Source organism: Hyperolius riggenbachi, chromosome 12 (genome assembly GCF_040937935.1).
Source record: "Hyperolius riggenbachi isolate aHypRig1 chromosome 12, aHypRig1.pri, whole genome shotgun sequence".
NCBI lineage: Eukaryota > Metazoa > Chordata > Amphibia > Anura > Hyperoliidae > Hyperolius > Hyperolius riggenbachi.
The window spans coordinates 131558161-131571924 of NC_090657.1; the positions used below are offsets into that span (position 1 = coordinate 131558161).

The following is a 13764-nucleotide window of genomic DNA, read 5'->3' on the forward strand; positions in this document are numbered from 1 at the left end:
TGCCAATAAAATGCATTTTAAGCGACCAGCAAGCAAGAAAATACTCAAAATATTTTTCATAGTACTTTTTCACTACTTTTTGGTACTTTTTTGGTTATAAAATGCTGAAAAGTTATTTTACAAAGCAGTTGAAAAATTACCCCCTAGGAAAAAAGTCAGCTGAAAAAGTTGCATATGGGCTTTATTGTGGCAATACACTCATCATATAGATTGTCACCCAATAATGCAAACGGATCAACCACTCTCTGATCTAAATCTCTTTAGATGGGAATTGAATCCTTCCCCACATTGCACACATATTTTCAATAGATTTCAGCATTAAATCTATTGAACATCTATAGAATGGGGCAGCACGGTGGCGTAGTGGTTAGCTCTCTCGCCTTGCAGCGCTGGGTCACTGGTTCGAATCCCAGCCAGGGCACTATCTGCAAAGAGTTTGTATGTTCTCTCCGTGTCTGCGTGGGTTTCCTCCGGGCACTCCGGTTTCCTCCCACATTCCAAAAACATACAGATAAGTCAATTGGCTCCCCCTAAAATTGGCCCTAGACTACAGCACTTACACTACATAATATAGACATATGGCAATGGTAGGGATTAGATTGTGAGCTCCTTTGAGGGACAGTTAGTGACAAGATATATATATATATATATATATACACTGTACAGCGCTGCGTAATATGTCGGTGCTATATAAATACGAAATAATAATAATAATAATAATAGAACTATTACATAGTGCAACGCTATAGTCCAAGATCTATCCCTGCTCCTTTACCGCCTCATATTGATTGAGTTTTTCCATCCAGCTCTTATTGATAATTTTGATCGATTTTCAGCAAAAATTTATTGAAGTGTACAATCGATCTGGCATGTGATATAGATTCTTGTAAGATTTGATCTCTCAAAACTTACGGGAAAAAGCAATGTGTGTATGGCCTCCTTTACACTTTTCTTTTTCATACTCAAACCTCTTAGGCCCTGTTTCCACTTGTGTGTGGCATGCATCTTACGATACGCGATGTCGGCACAGCTGCTCGTGTCTCGCAGCCGAATCCCTCTAGCTGCGCTATGCACGGCTATGGGATTCGGACGGAGACGCAAGCAATTATGCTGCAGGGCCTCAGATTTTTCCTCGGAAACGGAATTCGGATGCTCTGCATAGACTTCTATAGGCTGCCAAATTCCACCTGAATTCGTGGCCGAGGAATCGGCCCCTTTCGCACAAGTGGAAACTTAGCCTTAAAGGGAATCTGAAGTGAAAATAAACTTATGATATAATGAATAGTATGTGTAGTACAGTTAAGAAATAGAACATTAGTAGCACAGATATGAGTGTCATTTTGTTTCCAGTACAGGAAGAGTTAAGAAACTTCAGTTGTTAAAGGACAACTGTAGCAAGAGGTATGTGTAGGCTGCCATATTTATTTCCTATTAGCAATACCAGTTGCCTGGTTATCCTGCTGATCCTCTGCCTCAAATACTTTTAGGGCTCGTTTCCACTATAGTGAATCTGCATGCGGGTACCGCATGCGGATTCGCATAGGCAATACAAGTGGATGGGATTGTTTCCACTTGTGCGTCGTGCGGGTGCGTTTTGGTGTGCGGGGGAAATCTGCACGGCAGGGCCGTCAGATTTCGCGTGCGGCTGGAATGGTTTTAATAGGGAAATCGCATGCAGCTTTGTCATGCTGTTTTCCCCACGATTTCGTGTGCGATTTCGCATGTAATGTTATGCAAATTTACACAGGCAGTGACATGGTTAAATTCGCCTGCTTCTTAGCCATGCGAAATCGCGGGGAAAACCGCATGCAGAAACGCATCCGTATGCGATTTGGTCCACGGTGGAATCCAGGCGATTCCGCACCGCAACAGTGGAAACGAGCCCTTAGTCATAGCCACTGAACAAGCATGCAGCAGATCAGGTGTTTCTAACAATATTGTCAGATCTGACGAGATTAGCTGCATGATTGTTTCTTGTGTTATTCCAACACTTCTGCAGCAAAATAGATCAGTAGGGGTACCAGGCAACTGGTATTGCTTAAAAGGAAATAAATATAGCAACCTCCACATACCTCTTGCTAAAGTTGTCCTTTAAGTATGCAAAAGAGCTGCAACTTGGGTCAGAGACAGTCATATTTTCTGAAGCAATTTATACATCAAAGAAATAGTGAGACACAGCTTCAGATAAGGTTTTACAGCAGGGGAGTTCAAAGGGTCATTAGCTCTGCTCCGTTTCATAGTTTAGAATACAGTATGTGGTTTGTAATTGCAAATATGACAGAATAATGCAATGTTATTTAAAAAAAAAAAAAAAAAAAAAAGCTAAGTAACTGAAAATAATAATATAAGACTATTTTCTCTGCCACTAATGTTCTTTTAATTATCTGTGCTACACATACAATTCATTATTTCATTTTTTTTTTCTTGCTTCATTGTCACTTTAGGATCCTTATACACATATGAAATATTGATCAGACAATGTCAGTAGATACATATCGTTGTCCGATCATTTTTGCAAACTACTATTCAAGATTAGTGTACACAAAGTGATTCAGGACTTTAATTTCCAATTTCCAACTAGACTCATGAAAATACTTACATTTTGGCACCTGTCATCATTCATTGGGCTGAACCGTGATGACATGGTTGACAATACATTTGCTGTGTATTCTTATACAGTGCAAACGACACACAGAGAGAGTTCCTCACGCGCAACTGACATTAATTACCATGCCTCTTCCTATATTGGGCAGGATATTTGCAGGGACCCAAACAAAGTAAGTACACTCTCTTTTGTTGCCATCTTGAATGGATGGTAGTGTAATTTTTCTCAAAAGTTCAAGGCTTTCCCCCAAAATTCCATACCATGAGATACCATGCATTGCTACCACTGTGCTGCTACAATATGAAGAGATTTGACTTCAAAAAAGGTGCATGATGGTCTTATACTGTATCTGCAGCTCCAGTAAGGACTGACTTACTTTAGCGCATCAATGCTACCACCATGAACCACCTGAATGAGCACTATTAAAAGACGCCTGTATGGACTGCCTCCAAATGGTCTCACTGAGGACAATTGCACTTGATTCTCAACTGGAAAATTGCCTGGTCAGTGTCAGTGACCTTGAAAAAGCCTGCAGGTAAGAACTTCTAACTCCACTGACCTAGTCTCAGTGTCACTGGTCAAAGCCACAGGATGAACATCGTGTACATTAGCAACATCTAAGATTAAAGTCACCAGCGGCACATCCAATGTTTCTAGAACTCCAGATTTAACCATGAAATGCAGGTGTAAGTGTGGACTACAGATGACTGTCACAGATGCACATCCCCAGCTGCAGTTAGGGCTGGTTCAGATGAAGATCTGCGTGGCGTCGCGTTTGGGGGCGTTGTGGCGGCTGCACGGTCAGGCTTTCAGTAGCCTTTGCGTTGCGTTCTGATGCGGTCACGTTTTTTCTTCCCCTAGGGGAACATTAGCCGTCGCGGTTGGCCGCCCCCTGGAAGCTACATGTCACTTCCAGGGGCAGTTCGAACGCTAGCGAAAATCGGGACCCGAACGCCGCGATCATGTAAACTCGCGCAAAAGCTTGGTGTAAACGCTCCTCTTCACTTGAATGGGAGCGTTTACCGCAACGTTCCGAACGCTTGCGGTAAACGCTCCGCAAGCGTCCGTCTGAACCAGCCCTTAGTCCTATTTTCCATAGCAGCTGCGAGTAACACAGTCACTCTTGTAGCAAAGTGTTGTAGCTAAGCTATGTAATGTAGCCAGCTACTAGTGTCTGCTAAAAAGCTACTGGAGAAACCAGATATACCCATGATGTCAGCGATAGAAAAGCAATGAAAGCCATGCAATTACTGTACAGTTGAATTTTGTTGAACCTACCATCAGGGAGAGGTTTATGGCTGCTTAGATGTAAATGAACAGATAAAGCACTGTTTAAAGGCTCTACTACAGTATAGTAAACTCCAAGGGACCAGGAAAGTGATTTACTATATTAGGAGTTTACTATAGCAGAAATTGTCCTAGATATGGTCCAGCATGCCCTGGGACATTCTCTGCTGCAAAGGACCAACTTTTTCATCCCATTGGAGGTACAGTACAACCACTTGCACATTAACTACTTAAGTCTTTTGGACATAGCTGCCACGTCCAAAAGACTGCCCCTTCTGCTGCTCTCTGCTGCGGGCGATCGAGTTCACTCCCGTGCCCACCCGTTAGCCCAGAGATTAATGAATGGGAACACAGTTCCAATTCATTGATCTACGCCCCCATTAGAAAGACCGACGGCTTCTATAAGAAGCAGCGATTGTTCTATTTGTACATAGCAAGGAAATGAGCAGCGCTACTTAAAAACAGACTAGTGCCTACCTGCAAAAGAGTGCAAGCCCCACTTGTGGGGTCGAATACACACCGAGCATACACATGACCTGTCTACCACTAGAGGAGGATGTTGGTTTCCATTAACAGCTTGCATGCAACCTATTAAGTACTCGTCCCTCCCACTGCGAAGAAGTCAATCCTCCATGGGAGGGGCCTAACACTAACTAAATCCTAACCTATGTATATGCATAGCCTGGGTGCGGCTAATCAAATAAAATCGAAAATTGAAAATGGCGCAAAAGGTGGATCAGCGCAACACCAGGCCGCCTCCGAATGGCCTGCTTTTGGTGTATATGCAGAGCTTCTGTTTGGGTTCAAGGTGCGTTTGTAGTTCCTGGGGGGGCTCAGCGCATCTCTGATGGAGGCCATTCGGAGGCGGCCTGGTGTTGCGCTGATCCACCTTTTGCGCCATTTTCGATTGTTCTATTTAACACATCCCCTCTTCACTTCCTGTAAGCATACTATATGCTTACAGGATGCCTAAAAGAAAAAGAATGAGGACATCTTGTGGCCAAATAGTAAAATTACACCTACATACATTTTTTTTTAATAAACATTAGCACACTTACATTGATAATTAACTACCGTATATACTCGCATATAAGCCGACCCACGTATAAGCCAACCCCCCAACTTTTACCTCAGAAACCAGGAAAAAATGATTGACCCACATATAAGCCCAGGGTGTGATATAGATCATTGACTAGGGTGATAGCTGTGGGTCCAGGGCTTTAGGCTGTGGGTTTAGGACTGTGGGGTGATGGCTGAGGGTTCAGGGATGTGGGCTGATGACTGAGGGTCCCCCCATATAGAGCTGTGGGATGATGGCTATGGGTCCAGGGATGTGGGCTGTGGGTCCAGGGATGTGGGCTGTGGGTCCAGGGATGTGGGCTGTGGGTCCAGGGATTTGGGCTGTGGATCCAGGGATTTAGGCTGTGGGTCCTGGGATGTGGGCTGTGGGTCCTGGGATGTGGGCTGTGGGTCCAGGGATGTGGGGTGTTTGTGGGTCCAGGGATGTGGGCTGTTTGTGGGTCCAGGGATGTGGGCTATGGGTCCTGGGATGTGGGCTGCGGGTCCAGGGATGTGGGCTGCGGGTCAAGGGATGTGGGCTGTGGGTCTAGGGATTTAGGCTGTGGGTCCAGGGATGTAGGCTGTGGGTCCAGGCCAGGGATGTAGGCTGTGGGTCCAGGGATGTGGGTCCAGGGATGTAGGCTGTGAGTCCAGGGATGTGGGTCCAGGGATTTAGGCTGTGGGTCCAGGGATGTGGGCTGATGGCTGTCCCCAGATATATAGCTCTGGCTGTGCCAACGCAGAGCGCTTGTGTCTGATTCCCTGCCTGCCTGTCATGTGCAGTGTTGTCCACAGCGTTGACGTCATCAAGCCAGGACCCGATCCGTTCGGCATAATGACACAGGCAGCAGTAATGCACGGAGGGGAGGCTGATCGCGCTGGAACGAGGTGATGTATGTTGTTTACATGCTAATCCTCCATGCTGCCCGATCGCAGCATGGGGGAAGAAGGAGGAGGGGGGGGGGATGCTAAATTACAGGGGATCGGGCAGGGGGTTGGAGGATCGAACCCCTAGGAGGGCATCCTTAATTAGTGTAGTTAGAGGGAGGTGAGGTTAATGAGCCCAGACGCGTGCTAGCACGCGCACTGTGCTCATTAAAGGGAACTGACTTATATTCACGTCATGTGGCTTTCAAGCGCCACTTACAATGACGTGAATATACTGTAGGTAGCATGCGAAGTGGTTAAAAAAAAAACACAAATAGTTACCTTAGGGTTTGAACTTTTTTTTACTATGCATGACAAGAGGGTATATTACTACTTTTTAAATTATGAGCTTGTAAATAGTGATGGATGCAAAACAGAAAAAATGCACCTTTATTTCCAAATAAAATATTGGCTCCATACATTGTGATAGGGACATCATTTAAATCAGGGGTCCCCAAACGTTTTGGGTCGGGGGCCGGGTCAACATACTTCAGACTGCTGGGGGCCGGAGTATACATAAACCAGTTCACCCCCAAGGGTTTTTATCCTAACGGACCAGAGCAATTTTCAGTTGTCAGTGCTCCTCCCTTTTATTCCCTAATAACTTTATAACTACTTATCACAATAAAATGATCTATACCTCGTTTTTTTCAGCCACCAATTAGGCTTTCTGTGGATAGTACATTTTGCTAAGAATTTTTTTTATTCTAAATGCATTTTAATGAGAAAAACAGAAAAAAAATTAAAAAAAAACATTATTTCTCACTTGTAAGCCATTATAGTTTTAAAATTAAACATTCTCCTGTGGATAAAACACACACGTTTTATTTGCCCAGTTGTCCCGATTATTAAACCGTTTAAATTATGTCCCTATCACAATGTATGGCGACAGTATATTATTTTGAAATATAAGTGTTATTTTTCTGTTCTGTTTTTTTTTTTCTGGCCATAATTACAAGCCCCTATGTAATACATTAAAATTAATTTCCCCCCATGAAATATAGAATAAAAAAAGCTGAGTCCCTTAAAGAGAACCCGAGGTGGGAATCTTAGAGTTAAATCTATACACAGAGGCTGGGTCTGGCTATAGTGCCCAGCCTCTGTTGCTAGTTGAATATTCCCTAAATCCCCCCTGCTCTCTGCACAAGCCCATAAATTACAGCCGCGCTGGCGACACTGAGCGTGTCGCAGCAGGCTCTGTTTACCATTCTAGTGCCACTCATGCCGCTCCCCCGCCTCCTGCAGAGCGCCGATCCCCGCCCACGTCTCTTCCCTCGCCGCTGATTAGAGAGAAGGGACTCGGGCAGGGAACTGCGCTCAGCAGGAGGCGGGGGAGCAGCGTGAGTGACACTAGAAAAGTAAACAGAGCCAGACAGCGCGGCTGTAATTTATGGGCTCGTGCAAAGCACAGGGGGGATTTAGGGAATATTCAACTAGCAACAGAGGCTGGGCACTATAGCCAGACCCAGCCTCTGTGTATAGATTTAACTCTAAGATTCCCACCTCGGGTTCTCTTTAAGGGAACTATTTATTTTTTTTAAGCTGATTTTTTTTTTTACAAGTGTTTTTTTTTTGGGGGGGGGGGGGGAGGGTTGGAAGTGTAATTTATTAATGATGTGTATATACTTGAAAATGTATGTGTTTTGTAGGTGTAATATACTTTTTGGCCACAAGATAGCGCTAGTGAACACGTTATAGGAAGTGTTCACTTTTTTTTTTTTTTTTACTACACTTTATTTAATTGTTACATTTCCAGTTTTTGTGAATGGACGTAGCCGCTGTTCGCGGTCACGTCCATTCACTCCAGGCACTGCGATTGGGTAGAGGACCGTTCGGTCTTCTTCCCCAATCACCCAGCACGGGATCCCGACGGAAACAGCGGCGGTAGCGGCGCGCACACGGCGGTAGCAGCGGCGGGAATGCGCAACGTATTAAAACGTCATGTTGCCGTTAAATGGTAAAAGTCTTTGTGCACCAGACAGTGAAGCATACCCAGGTGACAACGTGCAGTCCAATTGGACAGCAGTGTCACCTGATGTAGAATGTATTTGGAAACCAGCGAATTATTGCTTTCTGGCTTCATTCTATATGCAGACCACCAATATTTAAAGATGTAGCTGATCGCATCTATAATACATTTTGTGTGGGGGGGGCTGGTAAAAAAGCCTCAGGGGGCCACATTCAGCCCGCGGGCCTTAGTTTGAGGACCACTGATTTAAATGATGTAATAAGCAGGATCATTGGGCAAATAAAATACATGTTGGTTTTTTTTATTATGATAGCATGTATTATTTTAAAACTATAATGGCCGAAACCTGAGAATTAATTATATTTTTCCATTTTTTTTATAATATTCCCATTAAAATGCATAAAAAAAATCTTAGCAAAATGTACCACCCAAAAGAAAGCCTAGTTGGTGGTGGAAAAAAACAAGATATAGATCATTTCCTTGTAATAAGTAGTGATAAAGTTATTGGCAAACAAATGGGAGGTGAAAGTCGCTCAGTGAAAAAACACTGAAGGCTAGAGTGGTTAAGTATACCGTAGGGCTGCATAACCAGGCTGAACAAATTGCTGGTACAGTATCCAGGGCTCCTTAAAAATTGCAGCTGTCACTGAATAGAGGCAGTGTTCTCCCCAGGCTCTTTTAGCCAGGTGCTGCAACCGGCTAGTTTGGTGAGCACCCAGCTGTTATCAGCTCACCTCCTCCTATGCCGTGAGCAGAGTTGTGCACAAAAGCAACAGCCCTGCATTCTCTCATCTTGCCCCACCCGGCTACTTTTTCATGCCACCCTGCTACTTTTTCTTGCCACCCGTCTGGAAATAATTTCTGGGGAGAACACTGTAGAGGCAACCACTCTCTTCCTATGAGTGCTCCTATACCTCAGTGGGCAGGAGTTACAGCATGTGTCCTGCAAAACTTTCTGCTCACACATGAGCCAATCATGAAGCCTATCTTCAAAATGCAGCCAATTATGATAAGCTAATACAGATTGATACACGTTGCTGAAAAGCGGACAGAAGTGCACTAGTGTGAATGAGGCCTTAAAGGGACACTTAAGTCAAACAAAAAAAATGAGTTTTACTCACCTAGGGCTTCCAATAGCCCCCTGCAGCTGTCCGGTGCCCTCGCCGTCTCCCTCCGATCCTCCTGGCCCCGTCAGCAGCCACTTCCTGTTTCAGTGACAGGAGCTGACAGGCTGGGGACGCGAGTGATTCTTTGCGTTCCCAGACACATTAGCACCCTCTATGCTGCTATATGGTATATGATATATGCTATAGCAGCATAGATGGCGCTATTGTGACCAGGAACGCGAAGAATCTCTCGCGTCCCCAGCCTGTCAGCTCCTGTCACCGAAACAGGAAGTGGCTGCTGGTGGGGCCAGGAGGATCGGAGGGAGACGGCGAGGGCACCGGACAGCTGCAGGGGGCTAGTGGAAGCCCCAGGTGAGTAAAACTCATTTTTTTTGTTTGACTTAAGTGTCCCTTTAAGCCCAATCTACACGATACGATTCTTTATACGATTCTATTTACGATCCGATTAAATCCGACATGTCCGATCAGGATTCGATTCGATTTGCCATTGCAAAACAATAACAAATCGAATTGAATCGCATCCCGATCGGACATGTTGGATTTAATCGGATCGTAAATAGAATCATAATCGAATCGTATCGTGTAGATGGGGCTTTGGGGTTGGGACCCAGTAGTAATTACAAATGGCAAACGCTGAGTGTTTGCAATTTGTAACACTAAAAACCCATGAGTTTAGGAACAATTTAAAGGAATGGGATTTTACCCTGAATTTCTTCAAACACGATTGCAAAAAATTCTGCAGCCTGATTGCTAATTGCAAAGTGGAGTCACCCTCATAGGGTTTCACTGTTGTAACCCTTTGCCAGTTGCAAGGAAAAGCGCTGCTAGTGGGCCCCAGCCCTTATTGCAAATGCTCCTGTGATGGCCTGGAGACTGAAGGACCTATCTACAAGGGGCATTAATATGTGTACCATCAATGGGGATATTTAACAGTGAAATATAAATACATTTGAAAAGAGAGAAACATTGCTAGTGCTGCATTGTATCACCTTACATGATCATCTCCGCCACCCGTGAGATTCCACACACTATACAACTCTATGTGTGTGGACAGAAGCTTGCAATCAGCAGTGATTGTATCATCCACTCACTCGGTGGCTTACTCTAACAGCCATCAACTGTTGCAGTGTCTTCCAATGTGAGTTGCAATATTCATCTGCTCTCATTGGTCAGGCAAGTCACATAACATTTACTTCCTTTCTGCAGTACGCTACAGTGTGAAGCAAAATGTAAAGAGATGAAATGCAACCACTTCACAAACGTTCCTGGCTTCCTGCAACAACTGCCTGCCAGTTTTTTCACCCATACATGCCCTTACTTTTACATGTGCTGCTGAATCCAGTGGGTGGACTTCTTCTCTAAGGGATCCAGTGGGTGGACTTCTTCTCTAAGGGCTGCTTTACACTGGCTTTTTCAGCCAAGCGGATCAGGTAAAACGGATCCAGTTTCCGCTTCACCAGATCCTTAAGGCTTGGTTCACACTGGCAAATGGACCCGTGAAAACAGATCTGATCATCAGTTGTTCGGATTTGTTTTCACTCCGTTCCGCCAATCCGTGCACCTAGATGGGTGATGGAGGGTTAACTACCAGGCTTCTGTCTTCCACCCCATGTCGCGTTCCAAGTCTCATCACGTGACAACCACCCTTCAACCCGGAAGGAGATAGCGTGGTAGTCATATGACATGACTTGTGATGCAATTGAAGGGGAAGAAGACTGAAGCCTGGTAAGAAACTCTCCATCACCCGCCCGCTCAGATGCACTTTGTCCCCACATCCCCCCACCCCCAGTTCAGCGTCTCCACATCCCCCCACCCTCAGGGGAGCGGTCCCACACCCCGCCCCCCCACTCCCACCCCCAGTGAATTTTGCCTTTAGAACAGTCCGTTTCTTCACTAGCGTGACGAAACATTCCGTTCTCTCATTGCCCCCAATGCAGGGCTTCATCTTCGGTTTCCAGTCTGCTGGTTTCAGTGGTCTGGAAAAAGTGGTGCTGCAATAAACTTGCAGTTCAGTGGATCAAATTTATTTCAAAAGATGGATGCGAACGAATCCATAGGCTTAGACTGGATCTGTTCGCATTAGTTCCATTTGTACAGTATTTGTTCCATTCCAATCCGCGAAAGGAACATTTTTTAATGGCTGTGTGAAACGGGCCTAATGAGACTGAGGCCCTGTTCACAGTGATCAGTTGTATTGCAGAATAATTCTGCATATCAACCCATAGAATTCTATGGGCTGTTCACAGTGCTGTATTGTAACTGATCGCGTTATTCTAAGGGCCCATTCACTCTGGGGAAGTGCGGTGTGGCAATTTACCACATTCCTACCGCAGGACAATGTAAGTCTATGGGTTAAATCACATTGCCTGCAGTGCAGTGTGCTGTGCCGGAAGTCCCCTATCTAACGCGACTGCATACCTACGTTTTCGGCGATCTGTGGTGGACCGGAAGTCATGTAAGTCTATGGCGATACAGGGATTTTCAAAAATGGTGGCAGTGCGGCGCACATGCACAGAAGCATATATTTTACATTGCGCTTCTGTGTATTTCCTAAACAGGAAATGAGCGCAAGCGAGCGTCACTTCCTGTTTGGCTGTCTGCCAAAAGGGGATCATCGCGTATTAACGAGTTCATTCCCGAAGGCCTGTTTTTATCGGTGCGGCCCCCTGGCTGCACCGCTGCCGCCAATTCGCAGTGTGAAGCCGGCCAAAATCGATGCGTGCAGACTTTGTATTAAAGTCTATGTCCAGTCTCCATTGCAGTTCACAATCATTATACCGTGTGCGTTATGCAACTGACCACTGTGAACCTAGCCTTAGGGCTGGAACCCACTAGATCGATTTTTTGAGTGTTTAGAGAGCGATTCAAAACGCTAGCGATTTCCCTAAACGCTCAGCTAATGTTAATGGCTGGGCCAAATTCCACTGGAGTGATTGTGATTAGCAAAATCGCTATCGCAGGACATGCAGCATTTTGGTGATGTTAGCATTTCTGCAATATAAAGCATATAAACGCTGGCATAATTGCTCATGAATCGCTATCAGAGCGATTTGCTAGCATTTTTAAATTACGGAACACTGTAAAAAAAATTAAAATTAATTCAAAGGACCAATCAGAATTAAAAACGCTAATCGCAAATCGCTACACAATCACAAGCAAAAAACGTACACTTTTTAAAATCGCTCCCAAAATCGCCAGAAAACCCTCATGAAATTGCTTACAAAAAGTTCATTAAAAACGCTAGCGATTGCGATAGCGATTTATGCTTTGTAGTGGGTTCCAAGCCTAAGGGTGCTTCAGAAGGCCAGTATTCTGGAGAAATTAGCTTCTCTCAATAAGGCCTGGAACCCACTAGAAAGCGCAAAACGCTATAGCAATCGCCAGCGATTTGTGATACCGTTTTGCAAGCTATTTTGGGAGCGTTTTCCCTGCTCCTAAACAATTCATTAGAATGGAAATGCTCCCAAAATGCTGCTTTTCCTACGATTACGATTTCCTTAATTGCAATTGCTCTAGTGGAATCTGTCACATACATTTACTTTGGTAAAGCGTTTAGGGAAAATGATAGGGATTGAAAGCGCTCCCTAAAAGCTCAAAAAAAACGCTCTAGTGGGTTCCTGGCCTGAGAACAAGCAAGATTATTTGCAAGACAACCTATTTGGATACCTAAGGCCTGGTGAGGGTCCAGGGGCCTGTTCGCCACCTTGCCTCAAATTTTACCTGGGCCTTACCTAAAAGGTCAGGTAGCAAACTAAGTATTTCCATTTACTTTCTCAGTATTTCATGCTGAAGTGTCAGTTTCCTTCTTCTTAGCTCCAAGCTCTGTAATTATCCTCAGTAATGACAAGCCATATACCTGTAAAGCCACATAAATCAGTAGAAAATCTGATCATAAACAGTACTGAAAAAAGCACATTTTCACCATAAGAATGAAGCTTTATTTAGTAGTCAGAGAGGCTGAGAGCAAGCTCCTCACAGTGTACGTGCCAGGCACTGCCTGCGAGCAGGCGTTTTCCAGAAGACTTTTCACATTTTCCTTCCTACAGAATAACTGTAGGTCACATTTTTGAAATCATGGATCCACCTGCCATCAAGTGGATAGGGCAAATAAAAACAAACTAATATACTTTACATAGGCAACTGGGTGAATAAATTTTGTATACAAGGCAACATTCAGAAAGCATAGCTCGACGTTATAACAGTAAAGAAGGGAGTCTCTCTTACCTGAGTTGGATGTCTTCCTCATGGCACCCCAAAGCTTTCTTTTCCGTTCTCCCTGTATGATCCTTGGGGAATTCTGACCTCCCGGGAGAGACAAATGCTGAACACGGAGAGCAGACAAGACACACTCAACACAATCAGTACACTCCCATTTGTTGGAGGGAACACACCTTTACTGAACTTGTACACAGTTATGGAATGCACCAATGTACTCCCAGGCAGAGGGTACGACTAGCAGCACCTTACAGTCGGCAGGATTTTTAACCCTTGCTGTTGCAGGCACACAAAGCGTTAACCCTTGACAACTGGAAAATCTGTAGCAGAAGGATTGAGAAACATAACAATGAGTCCTGTGTTCTCTTATTCACTTAGTGTTTGTTTTGCTGTTGTAGGAGAAGTTCTTTGGCACAGAAGTTTCAGTCCCTGTTCAGATTCTAGCGGTCTAAAATACTTTGGCATACTTTTCAAAGCAGAGAGTGTGGGTCAGCAGAATCAATAAAATGATGGCTAGTCTGTAGGCAAAACCCCACTCTAGGATATGATAATTTTGGCTATTGCACAGCCTGAAC

At 44.6% G+C, this 13764-nt stretch overlaps 1 protein-coding gene across 1 annotated transcript in view; it reads right to left on the bottom strand.

Moving 5' to 3' along the window:
- The window catches only part of LOC137540985 (septin-9-like), a 451591-nt gene extending 438230 nt beyond the window's left edge, over positions 1 to 13361 (bottom strand). Inside the window, exon 1 of the mRNA XM_068262143.1 lies at positions 13199 to 13361. Coding sequence (XP_068118244.1) covers positions 13199 to 13220 — 22 coding nt within the window. The 5' untranslated portion in view covers positions 13221 to 13361. The remainder of the gene's footprint in view (positions 1 to 13198) is intronic.
- Positions 13362 to 13764: the final 403 nt, after the last annotated feature.